We start from the raw sequence: 25,354 nt of genomic DNA, 5'->3' as shown, positions 1-25,354 counted from the left end.
GTGTTTAAGGTTCACTCTTGGATGGTGAGCAGATTCCACCTTCCTCTCAGCAAAGTCTCCACCCAATACCGGTGTTACCTAGGCAACTGGCACACCTGGAAGAGGTCACATCTGCATCCACTGAGGTCACATCTGAATTTGATATGGCCACACCTTTCTCCACCCATACCCTAGATAAGGCCTAACCCAGGCCCAGATGCCCTCTTTCCCACCCAGGCCTTTGCCTGCTTCTTCCCCCCAACCGCCACCCCCACCCCCAGAGAAGGGCCAACATGGCCTGGTGCCAGCCAGAACAATGAATAAACCTGTAATCCTAGCTACTCAGGAAGCTGAGATCTGAGGATCAAGGTTCAGAGGCAGCACCAGCAGGAAAGTACATGAGACTCTTATCTCTGATTAACCACCAGAAAACCAGAAGTGGCGTTGTAGCTCAAGTGGTATAGTGCTTGCCTTGAGCTGAAGAGCTAAGGGACAGCGCCCAGGCCCAAAGTTCAAACCCCACGACCGACCAAAAAAAAAAAAAAGAATGTTCCATGAATCCTTAAGCTGAGAATATACAGGACCTAAACAAGAAAAAGTAAAAGGGAATTGTGCTTGGAAAACAATTGTTAGCTTGAGTAGGGAAGCACAAATTACACTTGATAAGGTGAATGTAATGTAATGGTATACAAAGCAATAATTCATTTTAGCAACAATTAATTTTACTGCATAACATCTGAAAGCAAGAAAGGACTCTCTTTTCGGTTTCACCTTGTGACTCTAATGGATAATTAATAGGTATTTCAAATGTTTGTATTTCAAATTAGAACTATGATTCACCTCTCCCACTTCCACACTCCCCAGGGTTTCCACATCTTGCTTTCAGTAGTACAAACATCCACATTATCTTTGAGTCTAATTTTTTTCCACCATCTGCATCTCTCATACTTATGCAAATCTATTGTCAAGGTCTGGTGGCTCTTTCTATAACATATCTCTCAAATCTGTCTACTTCTCTTCAGTACTTCCACTAATGCCAGCTGGTTGCAATCTTAGCTACATGCAAGCAGAGATGGGAAGATTATGGTTCAAAGCCAGTCCAGGGAAAAAGTAAGGGAGAGCCTATCTCATGCAATAAACTGAGCATAGTGGTGCATGTCTATCCCCCCACTTGGGAGATATAATTAGAAGGCTTGCAGTGTGATATAGGCCCATTTCAAATTATTTTCTACATAATAATCTGGAAAGTTTTTTTTTCTTCTAAATCACTTCAACAGTTCCAAACTGGCTACCACTATTTGGAGTAGAAAATAAGGATGTGGCCTGATCTAGTTGATATCTTTCTTTTTCTAGTTCCTTTCTTGTATATTATATTTTTTCTCACACCTTCCTTCATGCTATACAGGCAAGCCATAATAACCCCTTTGTAGTTGCAGAGAACATGTCATACTATTCTTTGTTTCTTTGCCTTCGTTAAGCTGCACTCCCTGTCTGCATTGCCAGAAATACTCTCCTTGCGCCCATCCTGTCCACTGCCAAACACCTGGGTTTCTTTGATGGCATCTCAAAACTCAGGTTCTATATGAAACTTCTGACTACTTCCCCTTTTGTTTTATGCAACCACAATTTGTTTCAATTTCTTTGTAACTCCCATGTATTTTTAGTCATTGCTTCTGTAATATTTTATTGTACATTTTGATTTCATCAGTAGGTGTCTGCTTATTTCATTATAATTCTTTTGAGAGTGGTGATATAGCTTATTTATATTTCTATCCTGAATGTCCAAGATAGTGTCTCAATGTTGTACAAGTTTATTAAAATTAGTTGAATATATTATATATTATATGAATATTATTATTCAATGACATTTATTGAACATCAGTTACCTTCTAGGTTTGGGAGACTTCAGGCAGGCCTTTGGTACACAATCTAGTAAAACAGATATATTAAGGAAAACAGGTATGTTAACACTTTTTTTTAGGTCTGAGACTGGGACTTAAACTCATTATTTGCTGCTTTCTCTCATTGGCTAGTGCTCTACCAACTGAGCCACACATCCAACTCCTAAGGGTTAGATGCTAGTTCTTTTCTATCCTTCCTATTACCCAGCTCAGCATCATCACTCATTTGATATGTGAAGTACTTAGCAGAAATTTCAATCAACAGCTATTTATCAGGAAGTGAGGAAGACAAGTTAGGGGAAGTAGAGTTAGGAAAATCCCCACTTGGAAGGTACAATTAGAATGATTATTTTATTAAAGGAAACATTTGCCAGATGTAAATCCTTGTGGCTCAAGCAATACGTTTTATTAGCCATTGCATATTTGAGGCACAGTGATTATACTTAATAAGTATGTTATCAATATTAATTGAAAAATTGGAAGGAAGGAATTCTGAACTCAGTGTATCAACTTCATTTTATAGCTACATAAAGTTCCAGGCTGGGCATAGTTGGAAAGAAATTAAGAAATCAGTTTTCTCAATTTGATTAATATTTTGATTTCTTTAAAAGGGTCTGGTGTACCCTGTAGGTAATTGGGCCAGGTGAGGCTTTTAAGCAAGAAAATGGTAGGACCAACATGTATCAGAAAGAAACCTGAATTGGAGGGAGGGACGGATGGAAATTATCCAGTTCAACATCATTACTCACCACAAAATGTCCATTTGAATGATGCTGCTGAGCTGGGTAAAAGCAAGGATGGAAAAGAACTAGCTTCTAGGAACAAGGTTTAGATGTGGTAGGATAGGCTGGAGCCTGGCTCAAAGGCTACAGCATCTTGCCTCAGGACGAAGTCCTGAGTTCAAAGCCCGGTAACAACAAAAGAAAGAAATGGCACCTGGAATGGGGAATAAGGGAGAGTGATAGAAGAGGTAAGGTTGATAGAGTACATTGTATGCATGTATATAAATACCACAGTGTACAAATAATGTATCCTAATAAAAAGTATTCATAAACAATTTTAGAGGCAAGATGATGGGGGAAAACAAAAATAGACCAGTAGGTACATTTGTGAGACTTGTTTGATATTTTTATTATCTTCTTTGGCTGCTCAGAGTTTAGATGAAGAAAATGGCTGTGCCTACAATGATATACTCATATGCAAGGAAGACATAAAACAACAGATTTGCTTTTCTTTTTCTTTTGTGCTTGTTGTGGGGCTTGAATTCAGGGTCTGACGCTATCCCTGAGCTTTATTACTCAAGGCTTTTTTACTCTGGCTTTTTAGTGGTTAATTGGAGATCAGAGTATCTAGGGCTTTCCTGCCAGGGCAGGCTTTGAACTGTGATCCTCAGATCCCCGTTTCCCTGAGTAGCTAGGACTACAAGAGTGAGCCACAAGCTGAAGATCAGGTTTTATTGTTGTTCCCGAGTTTTCTCAGAGAGTGAGGAAAGGTATCCAGAGGGATGAGCTGAAAAGCCGGTCAGCAATTTTCTACAAACTTTTGGACCTGGCAGGAAACCCTGACACACGAAGCCCCGCCCACTACACGTTCCCAGCCCTGACTAGCTTCCCTCCAACCCGAGCTTCTCACCGGCCAATCAGCGATCCGTTCGCGTCATCACTGTGCGCGGCCAGAGTGGCGCGTCAGAGACTCGACCACGTGTATGGTGTTGACTGTCAAAGTCCCCGGGAAAAAAAAACACTTCACTTTCCGGAAGTGGTGAGTTCTGACAGAAGTTCCTGCACCCGAGTTTCTGGACGCTGTGGGTCCCGAACCATGAGCGTTCCGAGCGTGCTGACCTTTACCCAGCAAGGCTGGGAGCAGGTGCTGGCCAAGGCCAAGCGGGCTGTGGTCTACCTAGACGCCGCCTGCGCGGAGAGCCTGCACTGGGGGTGCGGTTACCCGCGGCTCTTGGAGGTGGTGGGGGGTCCGGCCTGTCACCTGCGGGAGTTCGAACGCGACGCAGTTGGTGGCGGGACCGAGCAGCCGAAGGCGGTGTTCGTGTTGAGCTGCCTGCTGAAAGGTCGCACGGTGGAAACTCTCCGAGACATCGTCCGCCGCAGTCATTTTCAGTACTGTGTGGTGGTCACGGCAGTGAGCCACGCCGTTCACCTCACCGCCAATCACGTGCCAGCGGCCGCAGCGGCCGAATTAGAAGGGCAGCAACCGGTGTTCGAGCAGCTGGAGGAGAAGCTGTGTGAGTGGATGGGCAACATGAACTACACGGCCGAGGTGCTTCATGTCCCCTTGTTGCTCGCCCCTGCTGCTCCCCACCTTGCCTTGACTCCAGCCTTTGCTACCCTTTTCCCACTACTACCACAGGATGTGCATCTCCTTAATAGTGCCCGACCGGACAAGAGGAAGCTGGGCAGCCTGGGCGAGGTGGATGCCACCGCTCTGACCCCAGAACTGCTGCTGCAGATAAGATGCCTGGTATCAGGCCTCAGTTCTTTATGTGAGCATCTAGGGGTACGAGAAGAATGTTTTGCTGTGGGTTCTCTCAGTCGTATTATCGCTGCAGACATGGCCAGTTATGCTCCTGCGAAGAATAGGAGGAAGACTGCTACGGGCAGGGCATCCGTGGTCTTTGTGGACAGAACTCTGGATCTCACAGGTAAGGGACCAGGGCTAGAAGGGCTTCAAACCACTCTCCAAGGTGCTGGACTTTTACTGCTTGTGTATCTGTTTCATTAGCCGTTTACAATATGTCGGATTGAGGATAAGGCTATGGCCTACTAAACAAAGTAACTAATCTCACAGAGTTTAAAATTTAGAGTGAGTTTAATTTAGTCTTTGGAGGGGTAGAAGAAATAGATAAGCAGATAAGGAATTACAACACAATCTGTTAAATGTGTAACTAGTACATAGGGCTTAAATGTGTGTTACCTTATTAAAACAACTACATTTTATCTAAGAAATTAGAAAAGTGCAATTAACCTCATCATTGAAGAGAACTGCCTATCTTGGAACCTTTTAGAAATGTACTGATATTAATACAAGAATCTGCCTAAGCCATATTATAGTTTATTGGAAAGATGTTATCATGAGACATGAAATTATCACAAATAGTTATGGTTTAGTTTCCTTTAAATGGGTTTTAAAAAGTGAACTTGACATTACATAGTACCAGAGATTTATAGAAAACATTTTCAGATGTTTATCGATTCATTATTAGTGCTCATTCATGAAATGTGGTAATCTAACAAATGTAATCCTTTAAAAAGGTGAAGAAATTTTTTTTCCTGTCGTGGGGCCTGAACTCTGGAAGAAATTTTTGATATGTACATTTATTTTCAGTGGTCAATTTTATTGTTCTATAATGGTAGTATAATAATATAAGCTAGCTACATTGAAGGTCAGTGAGAATAATCCCAATGCTGATACTGGTAATCAATTCCTTTGGCAATTCAGAAGAAAATGTTATATGATGTTCTAAATAATACAACAGGTGTATTTGAATTTTTTAGATTATAAAGTAGGAATTAGGCTAAATGATAGTACCGAAGTATAAATTATGTACATGGAAATATCAGGTGTCTTGTCTGTCACTTTGACTTAAATATAATAACATCATAGACATCTTAGAAGAGTAAAGAAAAAGATGCCAGTTGAATATGTTTGTTGTCTGAATAAACAGAATATACTGGTTTAACTACTATTTTTTTTGTTGCTGTTGTTCTTGTTCTGAATCTGTTTTTATTGGTATAAGGGCAAAGACTTCAATGTATAAGTAAAAATAATTTCATTATTATTGAGGTGTTGTATAGAGGGGTTTCCATTTCATACATTGAGTAATGAGTGCATTTCTTTTTGGACTTTGTCACCCTTTCTTTCACTTTTCTCCAGTCCTCTCTCTTTCCCCCTCCCCCTCCCCCTTTTCTACCCACACTTTGCACAGTTCATTTTCCACATAGTGTATACTGAATGCCATGACTGCATTTGTTCTCCCTTCCCTTCTTCTCCCTTTCTGTATTTTCTTTGCCTCCACAAGAGAGAAGACTCAAAAGCAAAAGCAAAATCAAACATCATAATCACCACCACTACTACCAACCAAACCCCCATGTTTTCATTTCCTGGAATTCATTTAGATAGTATTTATTTATTTATCAGTCATGGGCTTGAACTCTGGACCTGGGTGCTGTCTCTGAGCTCTTCTGCTCAAGGCTAGCACACTATCACTTGAGCTTCAGTGCAACTTCCAGTTTTCTGGAGATTAATTGGAGATAAGAGTCCCACAGTTGTCAGGCCTGGTGGCTCACACCTATAATCCTAGCTACTATGGAGGCTGAGATCTGAGGATCACGGTTCAAAGCCAGCCTGGGCAGGAAAGTTCCTGAGACTCTTATCTCCAATAAACCACTAGAAAACTGGAAGTGGCGCTGTGGGTTCAAATAGTAGAGCGCTTGTCTTGAGTTGAAGAGCACAGGGAGAATGCCCAAGCCCAGAGTTCAAGGCCCAGGACCGACCAAAAAAAAAAAGTCCCACAGACTTTCCTGCCCTCGATGGCTTTGAACCTTGATCCTCAAATCTCAGCCTCCTAAGTAGCTAGGATTACACGCATGAGCCACTGACACCCAGCTATAAATAGTGTTTTAAATGTTCAGAAGAGTTATACCTTTGGGTTCTTTCCCTAAGAATATTCTCCCTTAATCTGACTGTGTGAATGCCTAGAGTCCTTTATAAATTATCATGTTTGGTTGTATTTTAGATCTAGTTTTCACAAATGAGAGAAAACATGCATCATTTGTCTCTCTGAGCTTGGCTTACCTCACTTAACATGATTTGTTCTAGATCCATCCATTTCCCTACAAATGGCATCACATTATTCTTTCTGATGGATGTTTAAGATTCCAATGTGTATAAGTGCCCCATTTTTTGATCCACTCATTATTGTAGGGCATCTGGGCACCTGGGCTGTTTCCATAACTTGGCTATTGTGAATAGTGCAGCAATGAACATGGATGTGCTAGTGTCTTTACAGTATTCTGGGTCAATGCCCAAGAGTGGTATGGTTGGGTCACAGGGAAAAGTTGAAGTTGATATTGATGCATGGTGACAAATAGGGATTTAATTTTATAAACTTTTATATATATTTGGTCCTGAGGCTTGAACTCTGGGCCTGGGCGCTGTCCCTCATCTCTTCAGCTCAAGGTGAATGCTCTACCACTTGAGCCACAGAGGCACTTCTAGTTTTCTGGTGGTTTATTGAAGATCAGTGTCTCACTGACTTTTCTTCCCGGGCTGGCTTTGAACTGTGATAATCAGATCTCAGCCTCCTGAGTAGCTAGGATTGCAGGCATGAGCCACCAGTGCCCGGCTTTCCCTGTGCTCTTTTGCTCAAGGCCAAAACTCTACCATAGGGCCACTTCTGATTTTTGAGTGGTTAAATGGAGATAAGAGTCTCACAGGGACCTTTCTGCCTGGGCTGGCTTGCAACCAAGATCCTCAGATCTCAGCTTCCTGAGTAGCTAGGATTTCAGGAGTGAGCCACTGATGCCCAGCAAACTTTTATTTCTGTATTACAAGATGTAACAGATTGCTTCATAATTAGTGAAGAAAGTCACATATTTTTGTATTTCCCTATGATTTCAGTTAATAGTCTGGCTGTCCAGCATCATAGCAATAGCTTCTTTATTCTTTGGTTTATAACTACTCTTGTATATACCTTTTTCTCTGTATACAGAACAAATGAAGTAAGCATGTCTTTTGTCTTCCAAAAGCTACAAAATAAAGCAGTTAAGGAAGACAGAAAGTAAGTTTTGGTACAATGACAAAGTTATCATTCAACAACAGTCATCTAATATTTTAATTCTTGTCAAGTCTCTGAATATCCTTCCCTATACTAACCCCCTGTCTACTTGCTTCCAGTAACACTGAGAAAGTGTAAGCCAGCAGAAACCTCCTATACTTCTCATCACCAAATCACAACCTTTCTACATTTGTACAGTGAATATTTCTTCATTGTCTTACTAATGTTAACTTTTTCATCTATGTAGACTAAGTCTCGTTCCTTTTCACTTCTCTCATAGATTTTTTTTAATCAAATACCTTTTTTCTATCATCATTTTCTCTCTGTCTCTGTCTGTCTCTCTCTTTCTCTTTCTTATATTTTTGGTCAGTTTTAGGGCTTGAACTCAGGGTCTGGGTCCTGTCCCTGAACCTCTTTGTGCTCAAGGCTAGTGCTCTACCACTTGAGCCACAGCACCACTTCCTGTTTTGGGGTGGTTAATTGGAGATAAGAGTCTCACATGGATTTTTCTGTCTGGGCTGACTTTGAACCGCGATCCTCAGATCTCAGTCTCTTGAGTAGCTAAGATTACATGCATGAGCCACCAGCCCCTGGCTCTTTTTCTCTTTTTAATATATAAATTAAATGGGACATCTCCTTTCTTTACCTCTTATGCCCCTTCAATTTTAGTTACTTTTTTTTTTGCATCAGTTTGTTGCAAACTTTAAAGAGTTGTTTATTCTTATCCCTACAATCATCTGCTTCAATTTTTTTCTTGTTCTCCTCTTCAATTTAACTTTTAGTTTCTGATACTGCCCAGATACTTATTTTGTGAAGGTCTCTAATAGCTTTTATATTGTCAACCCTAATTTTCAGTTATCAAAAATGTTTTTTCTAAATCTCAAAGCAGCATTTGACACAGCACAGAAAAGCAAATAAAATTTTAAAGAAATACAAGAGGACATACATGTATCAACAACCACTTTATCACTTGTTTGCTTATAGTTATCACACCTACTACCAGATTCAACTAATAATTTTTGTCTGTTTGTTTTTGTCGGTTGTGGGGCTTGAACTCTGGGCTTGGACACTGTCCCTGTGCTCTTCAGCTCAAGGTGAGAGCTCTACCACGTGAGCATAGCGCCACTTCTGGTTTGCTAGTAGTTTTTGGAGATAAGAGTCTCACAGCTTTTCCTGCCCAGGCTGGCTTTGAACCGTTATCCTCAGGTCTCAGCCTCAGAGGTAGCTACGATTACAGGCATGAGCCACTGACACCCGGCTCTAATAATTATTTTTAAGGCCACACATGACCTGCCTTTGCCTCTGTTCTCCCCTGACACACTGGCCACCTTGTCACTGCTAAGACATGGCCAGTCTTGGAGATTTTGAAATTCTTCTGTGGCTCTTTCTGGATTGTTCTTCCAGATATCAACTTGACTTTCTCCCACCTTTCCTTTGAATTTCATCTCAGATGATGCCTTGTTTCTAGAGCCCTTTCCCTGACCACTGTCTTTACACTCTGTAAGCATTTCACTGTTTTGTCATTGCTTTCCTCCCCCCCCCCCACTATCTGACACTACTAATTATTGTCCATCTCCTTCCACATGAATGGCAGCTTACATGTGTAGAGGAGGGGGGGGTCTTTATTTTGTTTAGTTTTGTGTTTAATAACTTGCACTAAAAGAGTACCTTGAAAAACTGTTTTCAATTTTCAGTAAATATTTATTGAATGAATGGATAAATAAATGTATTAAAAGCAGACATTCATTGAAGTCAACACAAAAGTTTTTCTAATGGTTTCTAAGATTTTGTTGTTGTCATCCCATTATTAATTTTTTAGTGATTTTTTTTTTGTCAGTCATGGAGCTTGAACTCTGGGCCTAGGCGCTGTACCTCAGCTCTTCAGCTAAAGGCAAGTGCTCTATCACTTGAGCTGCAGGGCCACTTCCAGTTTTCTGATCGTTTATTGGAGATAAAAGTCTCATGGCCTTTCCTGCCTAGGCTGTCTTTGAGCCATGATCCTCAGATCTTGGCCTCCTGAGTTGCTAAGTTTACAGGCATGAGCCACTGGTGCCGGCTAGTGAACAGGGTCTTAACAAGTAGGTAGATATGGTTAGTTTTTATTCATTGGAACAATTCTCCCATGCAGTGATTACTTCTGGAGCTATAACCAAATTTCATGGAAGAAGCATTGATTTGTATTACTAGTCTTTTTTTTTTTTGGTCATGGGGCTTGAACTCTGGGCCTGGGTGCTGTCCCACAGCAATTCAGCTCAAGATGAACCCTCTACCACTTGAGCCACAGCACCACTTCCATTTTTTGGAGTGATTTATTGGAGATAAGAGTCTCATGGAGCTGGGAAGGTGGCTCAGTGGTAGAGCACTTGCCTTGCATGCCTGAGGCCCTGGGTTCGATTCCTCAACACCACATAAGCAAAAAGAAAAAAGCCGGAAGTGGCGCTGTGGCTCAAGTGGTAGAGCACTAGCCTTGAGCTGAAGAGCTGAGGGACAGCGCCCAGGCCCAGAGTTCAGGCCCCACAACTGGACCCCCCCCAAAAAAAAGAGTCTCATGGAATTTCCTGCCTGGGCTGGATTTGAACCAGGATCCTCAGATCACAGCCTCCTGAGTAGCTAGGATTACTGGCATGAGCCATCGATGCCCAGTGACTCTTGAATTTTAGTTAGAGGTCATCATTCATTGTTAATAGAATTGATGCATGTTATGTTCCTCAAACAGTACATGGTGCTTAGAAAACATTCAATACATGTTGCTGTTGTTGTAGATCATGATCTTTTTTCACTTATTCTTATCCAACAAATACTCAATAAGAGCCCCGTGGCTCTAATTTTTGTGGTGCACGTGGGGGGCGGGTATAAGCTTGACAAATGGGACCTTTGCCATTATAATGGACAGTTAATGTGTAAGAAAGATTGCTGTTTTGGGCTGGGAAGGTGGCTCAGCGGTAGAGCAGTTGCCTTGCATGCTCAAGGCCCTGGGTTCGATTTCTCAGCTCCACATAAGCAAAAAGAAAAAAGCCGGAAGTGGCGTTGTGGCTCAAGTGGTAGAGTGCTAGCCTTGAGCTGAAGAGCTGAGGGACAGCGCCCAGGCCCAGAGTTCAGGCCCCACAACCGGACCCCCCCAAAAAAATTGCAAATAAAGCACTAAATACTAGATTTGTGTAACAGAAACTAAAAATGTGTTATTTTGATAGAAGGTATAGTGTATAAAGCATTTTTCCAGTTAACTTTTTCCTTCCAATTTTTGAATTTTACATTTGCTCATCTGCTTAAACAGGAGCGGTTGGACACCATGGAGACAACTTGGTGGAGAAGATTATTTCAGTGCTCCCGCAGCTTCCAGGCCATACAAATGATGTGATGGTCAACATGGTGGAGCTCACAGCACTCCAGGCTGAGGATGATAATCAGAATGTGGTTGCATCAGGCTGTCTCGCTCAATCTAAGTAAGGCATAGAGATTCTCTCTCTCTCTCTTTCCTCTTTCTCTCTCTCGCGTTGTCTTCCTCCTCCTTTTCTTATTCTAGATGGATTATCTGTGTAGAAAAGATACACAAAAACCAAGTGTGGCATATGTCTGTAATACCAGCTACTGGGTAGCTCTTTTCATATCTTTCTTTTTTTTTTTTGGCTGGTCATGGGGCTTGAACTCAGGGCCTGGGCACTGTCCCTGAGCTTTTGTGCTCAAGACTAGCACCCTACTGGAGCTACAACTCCAATTCTGGCTGTTTTGGCAGTTAATTGGAAATAAGAGTCTTGTGGGCTTCATTTCCTAGGCTGGCTTCGAAGTAAGATCCTCAGATCTCAGCCTCCTGAAAAGCTAGAATTACAAGCATAAGCAACTGGCACCTGGCTTCATGTCTTACTTTTTAATATAGTTATTTATGCTATATTGTGGTTTCTTTCTCTACTAGACTGCTATGAAGTAAACTTTCCACTAGAGAATTCCATGAAAGCAGGCTATTTGCCGGTTTCATTCACTGCTGTATTGCATTGCCTAGAAGAGTACCTGGCATACAAGAGACATATGCTGAATAGATGAGTGGTGATGAAACCGCAAAAGGCATGGAGAGAGAGAGAAAGAAGGAGAGAGAAAGAGAGAAAAAGAGAGAGAGTAGGATATCTTATTCTTTCACTAAGTTCCTGAAGAAATGTCTATTTTTGGTTGTTAATGTTGTTTTGGTACTGGGGATGCAACCAAGGACCTTGTAAATTCTAGGTAAGTGCTGTATACAGAGCTATATCTGTAGTCCTAGTCTATGTATACTCTAACCCAAATGAACTTCACCGTCTCTGTCAGTGAGAAGGAAGAAAGTAACATCCAGTGCCTGTGGGCATCTCTCCACTTTGACCTGCTGTTTTATACTTTTCAAGTAAATATTGCAATTTGGAAAGGAACAGGGCCTGTATCTTCTCAGAATAACTTGCTAATTTAACTTCATTGAGGAATTTTTAAAAAATATCATCCAGACTCTGTACAGTTTTATTTATTTATTTTGATCTGAAACTGAAACTTGGTACCTGAATTTTTCACTCACTGGCTAGCGCGTCTACCAACCGAGTCATACCTCCGCCCAATTACACGTTTGTAAAAGAGTTAATAGTTTGTAGATTATTCTTTGAAAATTAGATATAAAAGTAACCACTAAGAAATTTAAAAATTATTCAATACACCCAAGATATTCTAGGTTGCATTTTTTTCTGGTCCTGGGGCTTGAACTCTGGACGTGGGCAATATCCCTGAGCCTCTTTGTGTTCAAGGCTAATGCTCTACCACTTGAGCCACAGCGATACTTTCAGCTTTTTTATTGGAGATAAGAGTCTCATGAACTTTCTTGCAGGATTACTAGGGTGAGCCACTGGTGCCCAGCTTGCATTTCTTGATTTAAATACCTTTTACACAGTTCTTTTAAAATTACATATTAAAAAAGGAGGTTCTTGGTCTGTAATTATTGACATATTGCTACTCTGTTATAGTATTTGTTTGTTAAGGAATGTGCATTCACAGCCCCAAAATCTTTTCCATATTGAAAATTTTAAATGGTTTGTGGTATCTGTTGTGAGAAGACTGAACTCTGGGTCATTGTGGCTTTGGGATTTGTAATTTAAATGGAAACTATGGCTCTTTTAAACAAAGCCAACAACTCTCTGAAGTTAGCTAAAATGAAAAAGGAATGGAAAGACTTATTATATTTGAATGACAAGATGTGATTACAGTTCTTAATTAGGTTGATGATTAGTGCCAAGTAAAAACAGTCAGTCTGAAAATTGAACTTCTCAATAGTTATCCAATCAGAATCTTCATTTGGGTGCTTCTAAATTTTATGTTGTATAGAAAAGAGTACATATGTCCAAAAGCAGCAAGCCTAAATTGTCCTTCAGCGCTGTTTACAGTTTCTCTGCTAACTTTTGCTGGTATTCTTGCTTTGGCACATTTTTCTGAGTTTTCCTTTTCTCTGGCTTCTAATAGTATCACACTGGGGCAATGGCTGGCTGTGAAATGATTTGAATCCTCAGTGTAAAGTTATATTTCCTTGGAACAAAGCTTGAAGGAGAATAAACTAAGCCAGAGATGGTTTTAGTCATGAAAGAAAGCATGATTAGGCCCAAAACAGTTGAGGTCTGAAATCCAAGAAGTCAATTTGGGTGACACATCATTGGTAGAAAAACAGACGTGAAGGCTGGGAAAGTGGCTTAGTTAGAGTGCTTGCCTAGTATGCATGAATCTCTGGGTTCAATTCCTCAGTACCACCAAAACAAAAAAAGCCAGAGGTGGCGTTGTGGCTCAAGTGGTTGAGTGCTAGCCTTCAGCAAAAAAGCTCAGGGATAGTGCCCAGGCCCTAAGTTCAAGCCCCAGGACTAGAAAAAGAGAGAAAGAGAGCAGTATGTGAGGTTATGTTTGGATTCTAAGTATCTCCTAAAAGGCTTATATGTTAATAGCTCCTGGGAAAAGATAGGATCTTGGAGGCTCTAACTTAATCATTGATAAGTTTATAATTTGATGGCATTGTTGGGCATACTCAAAGATGGGCTGAGTTGGAGGAAGTTAAGTCATTGAGGCACATTCCTTGGGGAATATATCTTGTCTCAGGGTCCCCTCCTTTGTCTTTGTGCTAATTCCTCTCATTTTCAGGTCTCAGGGCACATGTCAAACACTTTTTGACCTTCACCCTACACTTAGATCAGGTCAGGTACTATACTGTTCTGGAATGCTGTTGTCACCCTGCAGGAATGCACTTGATCCTAGTTTCTCTACCAGATGGCCTCTCCCCATGGCAGGGCACTGGAGGCTTCTCACTGAATGCCCAGACCACATAAAGTGCTTATATCTTGAAAGAAAGGAGGAAGGCAACCAGGGTTCTAGTCCACACACCCTGTATCCACGCCGCTTTATCTTTCATTGAAATGAAAAGTTAATGGGTAAAGTTACTAAAGGTAAAGTGATTTTTGAAAAAAGCAATCAAGCCAGCAGTGGTGGTTTATGTCTGTAATCCTACCTACCCAGAAGGCTGAGATCTGAGGATTTCAGATCAATACTAGACTGGGTGGGAAAGTCCAAGAGACTCCATCTCCAAATGGCAAAAATGCTGACTGGAAGCTGGGCATCGGTGGCCCATGCCTGTAATCCTAGCAACTCAGGAGGCTGAAATCTGAAGATCAGGATTCAAAGCCAGCCGGGACAGGAAAGTCCGTGAGACTTTATCTCAAATAAACCACTAGAAAACTGGAAGTGGCACTGTGGTTCAAGTAGAGCTCTGGCCTTGAGCTGAAGAGCTGAGGGACAGCACACAGGCCCAGAGTTCAAGTCCCATGATGGACAAAAAATGCTAGCTGGAGGCATGGCTCAAGTGGTAAAACTCTAGGTTTAAGCGAAAAAGCTAAGTAGGAATGTGAGACTCTGAGTTCGAGTCTTGGTCTGTTCCCCCTCCCCCAAAAGGCAGTCAAAAGATGATAAAGCTTCTATAATTTAAGCAACCTACCTTATTAAGTGTACACTGATGGAAGTTATTTCCTGATGTGAAAAACTATGACTCAGCTTCATGTCTGATCTGTTTAAAATTAGGTGCATTGCTGTGATTATTGTATTTCTGTTGTAATATTATGACTGTGGAAGTCCTGAGTAAACTTAGCTTCCTGTGCATGCCATAAAGCAACTATTTCCCATTCTGAGGAGTTTAGTCACAAATAATGATATGCATTCACATTTCATCCTGACTCTTACTCAACTGAATTAGCACGATGATGCACCATTCAGCCATCTTTTAAAAATTAATGCCATCTTCTTTGTATTTTAGTTGGTGACAAATATTTCCTGTTTGTTTCTAGTGGATGGCATTTGATTTCAAACATTCCAAACTGTAGTAGCTTCTAAGATTTCATTGATAGTCAAAGCTGAGTAATTCTAGTGAGTAAACAACCAGCAGGGAACTGAGAGGATCATGTCTTCCTATGTAGAGTCTCTTGAGAGACTCAAAAAATCTATTTTTAGAATGTTATAATTATTGGTTTGTACTATTTTATTGTCATTATTATTATCATAATGTAGTTATATAAAGAGGTTATAATTCCATAAGTCAAATTTCAATGCATCTTGAATGTTATCTCAGTTTGTATTTATTAAGCATGATAATTTGTCAAAATAGTTTCATTTGTTAAGGATACAAGATAATCAGTTTATATATATATATGTACATATTAGTATATATTTAGCATTAATGTAGTTATTGACAATAAATATAGAAATGAATTGAATTTCATGGTAGCACAATAGATCTTTTCATAGGTCTATTCTACATTTTCATTGTATACTTCAAAGATTCTATTGTAACAAATAAAATTATGTTCAGCATCTATAAAATTTCTTGTTTATCTCTGAAAAATATGACGTTAAATATAAGAAGAAAGTAGAAAATTGTTTAAGTTATATTACACAAGCTATTGGACATTTTCTTTTGTTAGTTTTTCTTATTGTTACTGGATTTGTAAAAAAGGGTTTTAATAAAAGAAATAGCAACATGAGCTGTTCACTGATGTTTTTATAGGCTTTAGAAAGCTAATCAAATTTATTCATGTGAACTTAGAACAACAAAACATAATGTAAGCCTTATAAATGTATTTTTTTAGGGACCCAAGGAACTTCAGTTATTGGCATTCTAGTTCAGGTCTTTCACTGAACAGAATAGGGTAATCATGGTTAATAAATGGACGTTGGAGTTTACAGGGCCCTTGAGTCATTGGCTATATAATTTGGGCATGTTATTTAATCTCTTCGGGAATCTCTTTTCTCAACTAAAAAATAGGTCAATGATACATATTGTGGGAAATTGCTATTCAATAACATAGTCATATTATCGATGAGATTTGAGTGTTCAATGAATGAAAATAATGAGGTTACTTATATGTGGCTATAAAGTCCTAATGTCGCATCAGACAACTCATTGACACCTCCAGAGCTACATTGAGCTCCTTTTCACACTTAAAAAATTCAGTTCTTGTTTATTAATATTTGCTTTAGATCTTGATATTTGGTTAGCTTGAGAATGTTTCATGTGTATTTTTAATTTTTATTATTATTATTATAAAATTTTTATTATGATAAAGGTGATATACAGAGGGTTTACAGTTATATAAGTCAGGTAATGAGTACATTTCTTTTTCAAACTTCTTTTTCAAAAAATAATGAGATGCTAGGCAAGTGGTTTTGTGTTTTCTCATTTTTATAAGTCATCAAATAACTAGAAGATATTTTTCTTTTCTTTTCTAACATCAAATATAAGTTAGATTGGAGATAAAGCCCCTAGGCAATTTAGACTTCTTTTTTGTCTTTTTAGTTATATAAATTGTGTGTGTGTGTGTGTGTGCGTGTGTGTAATGCTTGAAAATTAAGATTTTTTTGTTTTGTGCCATTTCTTGGGCTTGAACTCAGGGCCTGGACTCTGTCCCTGAGCTTTTTTGTTCAGGCCTAATGCTCTACCCCCTTCTGGCTTTTTGGTGGTTAATTGGAGATAATAGTCTTTGTTGTTCTATCCAAGGCCCATCAGTTCCCTGATCTACAAGTGGATAATCTGGAATTACCCTCACAGACACACCTATGAGTATTCTTTATCAATAATCTTTTCGGTGCTATTACTGAGGCTTGAACTACACTTTCAGCTTTTTTGCTCATGGCTGGTGCTCAACTACTTGAGTCACACCTCTACTTCTGGCTTTTTGGAGAGACAATTCTCTTGTATTTATCTGCCTGTGCTATCTCTGAACCACAATCCTCAAATTTCAGATTCCAAAGTAGCTAATATAAGCATGAGCTACATGTGCCCAGATTTGCTTAACTAATTTTCTAAGTGTCTATCTTAATTCAGTCAAGTTGACTGAAGATTAATTATCAAAGAGTTATTGGGCTGGGAATGTGGCTTAGCAGTTGAGTGCTTGCCTAGTGTGCATGAAGCCCTAGGTTCGAGTCCTCAGTACCACATAAATAGAAAAAGCTGGAAGTGGCACGGTGGCTCAAGTGGTAGAGTGCTAACCTTGAGCAAAAGCTCAGGGACAGTGCCCAGTTCCTGAATTCAAGATCCATAACCTACCAAAAACAAACTAAAAACAGTTATAATGATGACAGTTTTGACCATACTAGAGTTCATTGAAAAGAGATAATATAAAAGCTACTATTTAAAGGTTATTACATGTCAAACACTACACTGAATACAAAAACACAAAATTTCATTGTCCCAAGTCAAATTAAAACTTCAAAGATGCATCCTAATGGATATAATATTCAAGGTAAATTAATATTTTAATTGGTATAGCTTTCAAAACTAAGTTAAAAATATATTGCTAGCTTCTACTAGCATAGAAGAGTTAGTGAAGCTTTAAGTAGGAGAAGACGTTCTGAGAAAAGAACAGAAGTCACCCTTGTGTCTTTATATTCAGTTTTGAAATGTTACTCCAAATGTGTATATTTGGCTACATGGCAGAGATCTTCCAGAAAGAACACTATTTATAATTTGGACTTTGCTTGTTGAGTGAGACAGAGAGCCATTGGAGACATGAACCCAGATGAGACTGCATAATACAGTGCGCTGGGCTGTTATCAATGGTTTATTGTAAAGGCTTCTGTAAGTGCCATCCTTCCAACCTAAGGTCCAAAGTGGAACACTTCAAGCCACAATTACTTAGGGCAAATTCTGATTTTCATTCACTGGGAAGTCTGTGAATTAGGAAGCCTATGAATAAGTTTTGAACGGAGATTCTCATTACTGATTGCTTTCTCAGATAAGTATTTTGACTCAAGTTGTTATATGCTGCATATAAATACTAACAAATAATTTAATCCATATATTTAATTTTGGATTCCAAAACATATTGCTCTAACAGCCAATCACTTGGATCTATCAAACCTATTAATGGCACACACCATATTAATGCTCAAAAAAGATATAATTTTTTTTTTTTGGTCGGTCGTAGGGCCTGAACTCTGGGCCTGGGTGCTGTCCCTCAGCTCTTCAGCACAAGGCTAGCACTCTACCACTTGAGCCACAGCACCACTGCTGGCTTTTTCTGCTTATGTGGTGCTGAGGAATTAAACCCAGGGCCTCATGCATGCAAGGCAAGCACTCTACCACTGAGCCACCTTCCCAGCCCCTGATATGTAATTTTTTAACCCCTTCAATTTTCCAGTAGAAATTAAATCTAAAGCTCTTTTGTGACTTTTATGCAGTGACCCAGCAGCCAGAGCTCTGTGGGAAGCTTTACTGAATACCAAGCACAAGGAAGCAGTGATGGAAGTTCGGAGGCATCTGGTGGAAGCAGCAAGCAGAGAAAACCTGCCCATCAAAATGAGTATGGGTAAGCCTGTCCTTTTCCCCTAGACCATGACCCTAAGCCCTCAGGATGCTTGCTTAAGCCTGCTCTGAACAGCAGGCCAAACCAGCCAACATGGAATCTAGGTAGAATAGAGGACAATGCAAGCACTGCTCTGGGACTCAACAACTTTCTTAGACTCAAGTTGAGAACGCTAGGAGAGTTCTTCCTTGTAAAGACACTTCTTTGGTCTTTTCTATTCCCTGTTCCTGCCCCCACCCCCTTTTCTCTTTCTGTCAGTCTATCTGTTTTTGGTGGGGTGGTGTTTTTTGAGACAGGATTTGTAGGCTATCCTCAAACTCGTGACTTTCTTGTCTTTGTCCTTCAAGCATTGGAATTAAAGGCATTTCTTTAGTTTCTTCCTTTACCTAGGACTACCTCTACGCTCAATTTTCCCTTTATAGTAAATGAAAATGCTTTTGATTTAATGAATGAACTATTACATTTTTTTACTTATTTTGCTAGTTGTGGAGCTTGAACTCAGGGTCTGTCCCTGAGCTTCTTTTTGCTCAAGGCTAGCACTCTACCACTTGAGCCACAGTGCCACTTTTAGCTTTTTCTGTACTGAGGACTCGAACCCAGGGCTTCATGCATGCTAGGCAAACATTCTACCACTAAGCTACTTTCTCAGCCCTGAACTATTGTATTTAAAAAGTCACTGGACAGACAGGCTCTGACCTGGCCACTTAGATGTATGGTAGCCTGCTAAGTGTCCAATCACATGAGTGTTCCTTTCAACAGGGGATTTTCTCATTTTATTCACTTTGTACTCTTGTTTAAAAAATATGTTAAATAATTTAAATATGGAAAAACTTAATTATGATTATTGAATCTGATTAATAGATTGAATTTATCTCTGGAAATTTGCAAAAATTATTTCTCTAGTAAAATTTCTCTTATAATCTGCTCTTTATAGTACTTAATATAGCTTATTTTAGTGGATAAGAACATTATTTTTCTATTGAGATTCATAGCCCAAGTTCTTGATTAGTTATAGGCACAAAATCTAAGCTATCAAGTTGAAATAGAGTACAGTGTTAATTTAGATCAATACGAATGAGCTAGTAGGAAAGGATAACAGGGTCGCAACATGAAAATAATATCTCGACTTTAGTGTAATTAGATGGCTATCTATCTATATATCTATGACAGCCTTAAGGAACGTACTGATGATAAGAAAAGTGAAAATAACATTTGCCAAGTATTTTTAAAGTAGTAGGTCTGACTCTCTACATGTGTTTATTTTATTTTATTTTTGGTTTCAGGGCTTGGTTGCTGTCTCTTGAGCTTTTGTGTTCAAGGCTAGTGACCTACAACTTCAGCCACAGCTCCACCTTTATTTTTGGTGGTTATTGGAGATAAGAGTCTCAGGGACTCTCCCCTGGGCTGGCTTTGAACTGTGATTCTCAGATCTCAGATTCTGAGTAGATAGGCTTACAGGTGTGAGCCATTGGTGCTAGGCACATTTATTTATTCATCTATTTATTATATATATATATTTATTATTATTTATTTATTATAAAGCATAAACTTTATCTTTAAGGGGTTGTACAAAGGGATTTCAATTCAACATGTCAGTTGGGTATAATACATCTTGATCAATGTCACTCTTTCATTATTCTCCCCTATCTCTCCCAATCCTACCATCCTCTCAATTTACCAGGTTCCACTTTCATATAGATACATTGAATATTATGACTGATAGCAAACATGGATGCATCTCATTTTTCAGATAAGGAGCTAGACAAAATTCAGTTGCCAAGGCCATAGAACTGATAATGGACAAACCTAAAATTTTAATGCAAGTATTCTGATGCCAGAGCATATGATCTCTATTTATAAAATCATGTAAACACAGTATTAACCAATAACAGAGGTCCTAAATTTTTTTGTAGAAATGCTTTTGCTGTTTTTGCTGTTTTGAGACCACTTTGGCATTTGACTGTTAGTTCTGTCCTTTTCCCCATTTTTTCCCTCCCTTCTTTCTACCTTTTTCCCCCTGTCTCCTTTTCTTTTCCACAGTCTTAGATATGCATTTGTAAAGATATATTTACCTTCTTAGCATTCTTTTTTTCATAAATATGTTGAAACAAGAAATAATTCAGAGGAAGAAAAGTAAATGAAGAAAAGCAGTACTGCAGAAAAGGTCCTGATGATAAGGATAATTTATATTGTGCTTCAGTAAAATAACCTTACAATGGTATCACAGAGCATGAATCAATTTTTATTGCTCAGTGCTGGACTCTTGAAAGAGCAATATACTTTACTTTTGTAAAGAGCTATATTTTTTCAAAATAAGCAAAGCCAGAAATTTAAAGAAAAATGAGTAACCCTTTGAAGAATTCAAATTTAAATGACTAGTCAACCAGAAAACTTTTTTTTTTTTTTTTTTTGGCCAGTCCTAGGGCTTGAACTGAAGGCCTGAGCACTGCCCCTAATGCTTATTTTTGCTCAAGGCTAGCACTCTACCACTTAAGTCACAGTGCCTCTTCCGGTTTTTCTTTTCTTTCTTTTCTTTTTTTATGTGGTACTGAGGAATTGAACCCAGGACCTCATGCATGCAAGGCAAGTACTCTACCGCTGGGCCACCTTCCGCCTTGCATGCATGAGGTCCTGGGTTCAATTCCTCAGCACCACATAAACAGAAAATTCAGAAAAAAAACAGGAGTGGTGCTGTGGCTCAAGTGGTAGAGCGTAAGCCTTGAGCTGAAGAGCTAAGGGACAGCGCCCAGGCCCAGAGTTCAAACTCTACGACCGCCAAAAAAAAAAAAAATTGCTTTCTTGTAAGACTTCAGAAATAAACTGAGGGAAAAAACCTTGTGCCAACTACAGTTTAGCAAAAGATTACACAGTGTGATATCGCCCCATTTATTAGGAAATGGAAAGACTTGGAAAAAATTATACTAAGTGAAGTAAGCCAGACCAAAGAAACATAGGTCCCATGGTTTCCCTTATTTGCAATAACTAATACATGTCTAGGACAAGCAAAAAAGGTCAAAAGCTATGTACATATGACTATATAAGATGATGGTAAGCGAAATGAACCCCAAGACAGGGACACAAGTGATTTTTTCTTTCTTGCTACTGTTTTTAACGTACTTATAATGCACTATGTGATTCTCTTGTTTCTTTTGTATGTTCTTCCCCCATGGTATAACCCCTGTTTTCCCTGTATCTGATTCCGGTGTCCTGCATCTTGTATATAATTGGGGGAGGGGAAGGGATATAACAAAATGCTTAAATAAGGATACAGGTTGACCCATTGTAACATTGAGATGTATAAGACACTATGTTGAAAAAAAACTTTATAATTTGCAGGGGGGCAGAGGGGATGGGAGAAGGAGTTGGGGAGATGGGGACAGAAGGGATGGTAGGGGAAAAACAAAGGAGGAAGTAACAATGCTTGATAGGAAATGTACTCATTACCCTACTCATGTAGCTGTAACCCCTCTGTATAGTATTTTTACAATAAAAACATATATGGACAGGAAAAAAAGATATTGATTAAGAAAATGTGGTATATATACACAATGGAATTCAATGCTTCCATCAAAAAGAATGACATCACTCCATTCATAAGGAAATGGAAAGACTTGAAAAAAATCATGTTAAGTGAAGTAAGCCAGATCCAAAGAAACATAGACTCCATGGTTTCCCCCATTTGTAATAATTAGTATATGTCTAGGATAGTTCTAGCAGAGGATCACAATAGCTCAATAGCTATGTATATATGACCATATAAAATGATACTAATCAAAATGAATTCCAAGATATGGAAACATGAGGGCTGTTTTGTTTTGTTTTGCTTTTAATATATTGTGTGAAATTATTTCTTTTTTATTTTCTTTTTTCTTTCTACTGTTGTCACTGTTAAAAAAAATTGCTTTCTTGTAAGACTCCAGAAATAAACTGAGGGAAGAAACCTTGTGCCAACTACAGTTTAGCAAAAGATTACACAGAGTAATTACCCATTTCTGTTTTGTATTGCTAAGCCAGAATTTTTTTGTGTGTCTCATTTTCACATACAAACAATATAACCATAAAAAAGTTTAAAACATAGTAAGACATTGATATGTGAAAACTGCCTATCATATAGCTTATCATTAAAAAGTCATGCTCTGGTGTCTTAAGTGGCTGGAATGCATTTTCTAGCAGCATTTAAAACTATGAGATATACTTTAAATTATGTACTATTTTCCATCCTCTGTTGTAAATTCTGAAGTATAAATTTTTTCTGACTGTGATAGAGACTTCTGGTATTTTTGAGACAGTAAACAAAATTTAATTCTAGACAGAGGATTGTCTTGTGTTTAAATTCAGTGAGAGGGATCCCATGACTGAAACCTCAGATCTTAAATATAAAATTACTCAGCACAAGGTAAATTCATATTAAAACATTTTGAGCACCAAGAGAAATAAACACCATTTTTAAAATGATAAAAGTTTAATTGGGAAAACAAAAGAATTCATTTTATCATTACACATATAAACATATGTCATCTTACTCAGAGCTTGTTATTAAATTGTCAGCTAAGTAGATATGTTCCAGAAAAGTGATTTTTTTAAAACCCCCAAAGTGAATTGTATTTTCCCCACTGGCTGCATAATGAAAAATGGGGTCTGAAAGTAAAAAGCAAATAGCTCCTAAGAAATCCATCTGTTGAAGTCCAAAGTGGCCACTCAGAGGAGAAATGAATAGAAGATGTCCATCTAAACTCAGATGCACTTTACAGAGAACCTTTCTCTGGAGCACTGTTGGGGTCGAGGGAGCTTCACCACTTTGTTCTATGATTTGTGGCATTTAAGGACCTATTCAAGCTGAAGCAAAACAGATCACTTTATGATACCATTTTTTTTGGGGGGGGTCCGGTCGTGGGGCTGAACTCTAGGCCTGGGGGCTGTCCCTCAGCTCTTCAGATCAAGGCTAGCGCTCTACCACTTGAGCCACAGTGCCACTTCCGGTTTTTTCCTTTTTGCTTATGTGGTGCTGAGGAATCGAACCCAGGGCCTCATGCATGCAAGGCAAGCGCTCTACCACTGAGCCACCTTCCCAGCCCTCATTTTTTTTTTTGCTGGTCCTGGGCCCTTGAACTCAGGACCTAAGTGCTGTCCCTGAGCCTCTTTGTGCTCAGGATTAGCGTTATACCACTTGATCCACAGCTCTATTTCCCACTTTTTCAGAGTAGTTTATTGGAGATGAAAGTCTCATGGACTTTCTTGCCTAGGCTGGCTTCGAACATTGATCCTCAGATCTCAGCCTTCACAGTAGCTAGGATTACAGGGATGAGCCACTGGCACACAGCTTATTATACTTTTTTTTTTTTTTTGGTCGGTCGTGGGGCTTGAACTCTGGGCCTGGGTGCTGTCCCTCAGCTCTTCAGCTCAAGGCGAGCGCTCTACCACTTGAGCTACAACGCCACTTATTATCCTTTTTTTAAAAATTTTATTTTATTGTCAAGGTGATGTGCAGAGGGGTTACAGTTACATGTATAAAGTAGTGAGTACATTTCTTGTCCAACTTGTTAGCCCCTCACTCATTTTCTCCCATTTTCCCTCCTCTCCGAGTTGTACAGTTGATTTCCATATATTGTCTTGTATCACTGTTTAATTGGTTCCATTTTGTTGTTCCCCTTCCCTTCCCTAATTCAGATACAATACCCAGGGTCCAAAAATCAAATAGGGTAACATCAGAGGATAAACCATAGGGGAAAAAAAACACAAAAGAAAAAAGAAATCACATTGATATTTAAAAACATCAACAACAAAGAATTTATCATCATTTTTTACAGCTAGATTTCTTTTCTTTTTTTCTAAGTGATTATTTTCTTTTCATTTTATTAATTTTATTTATTTTTTGCTTATGTGGTACCAAGCATTGAACCCAGGGCCTCATGCATGCTAGGCAAGTACTCTACCACTAAACCACATTCCCAAACCTATAGCTAGATTTCTTGAAAGAATTTTACATGCTTGTTGCCTATTTCTTTATTATTTTAATATTTATTAATCTAGTATAGTCTAGTTTCTGTTTTTTTTAACTGAAAAGATTTTCAAGACTACTAAATTTAACTAGTCCCTAGTCCTTACTTATCCTTCTTGATTTCTTTCCAGTGTCTACTTTTGAACAATTGCTGCTCTTTTCATCTGCATTTTCTGTGGCTTTAGGCTTTCCTGATTGTGATGGAATATAGTCAGTTATATCTAGGAGTGAATCATAGTTCTGCCAATTTATTTATTCACAAAATAGAGCAAATATTATTTCCTGGAGTTTAAAGAAAATGAAAACTTTGAGCAGAATACAAATTATGACTGTGAAGCAAATTGGAATTGGTGTGCTGTGGCTAGTTCTCTGTCTATGGAAATCTGCAGGGTGAAACAAATGAGAAGATTGATGAGAGAGTAAAATCCTTTCAGATACATATTTATTTTTTTTTGGGGGGGGGTCCAGTCATGGGGCCTGAACTCTGGGCCTGGGCACTGTCCCTCAGCTTTTCAGCTCAAGGCTAGCGCTCTACTACTTGAGCCACAGCACTACTTCCGGCTTTTTTCTTTTGCTTATGTGGTGCTGAAGAATCGAACCCAGGGCCTCATGCGTGCAAGGCAAGCGCTCTACCACTGAGTCACCTTCCCAGCCCACATATTTATTTTTTTAAGTCTTACTACTCTTTTTCTTTTCTTTCTTTTTTTTTGGGGGGGCGTCCAGTTGTGGGGCCTGAACTCTGGGCCTGGGTGCTATCCCTCAGCTCTTCAGCTCAAGGCTAGTGCTCTACCACTTGAGCCACAGCGCCACTTCTGGCTTTTTTCTTTTTGCTTATGTGGTGCTGAGGAAT

At 39.2% G+C, this 25,354-nt stretch overlaps 1 protein-coding gene across 1 annotated transcript in view; it reads left to right on the top strand.

Annotated features, from left to right (window-relative positions):
• The first annotated feature begins 3,620 nt into the window (after positions 1–3,620).
• Positions 3,621–25,354, top strand: part of Scfd2 (sec1 family domain containing 2) — a 311,618-nt gene continuing 289,884 nt past the window's right edge. Inside the window, exons 1-3 of the mRNA XM_013008866.1 lie at positions 3,621–4,536; positions 10,946–11,114; positions 18,382–18,509. Of these exons, the coding sequence (XP_012864320.1) occupies positions 3,699–4,536; positions 10,946–11,114; positions 18,382–18,509 (1,135 nt within the window). The 5' untranslated portion in view covers positions 3,621–3,698. The remainder of the gene's footprint in view (positions 4,537–10,945; positions 11,115–18,381; positions 18,510–25,354) is intronic.

The sequence above is a fragment of the Dipodomys ordii genome, unplaced genomic scaffold (assembly GCF_000151885.1).
Source record: "Dipodomys ordii isolate 6190 unplaced genomic scaffold, Dord_2.0 Scaffold8, whole genome shotgun sequence".
In the NCBI taxonomy this organism is placed as follows: Eukaryota; Metazoa; Chordata; class Mammalia; order Rodentia; family Heteromyidae; genus Dipodomys; species Dipodomys ordii.
Note: the sequence above shows the minus strand (reverse complement) of the source record. Positions and strands in the feature narration are given on the sequence as shown.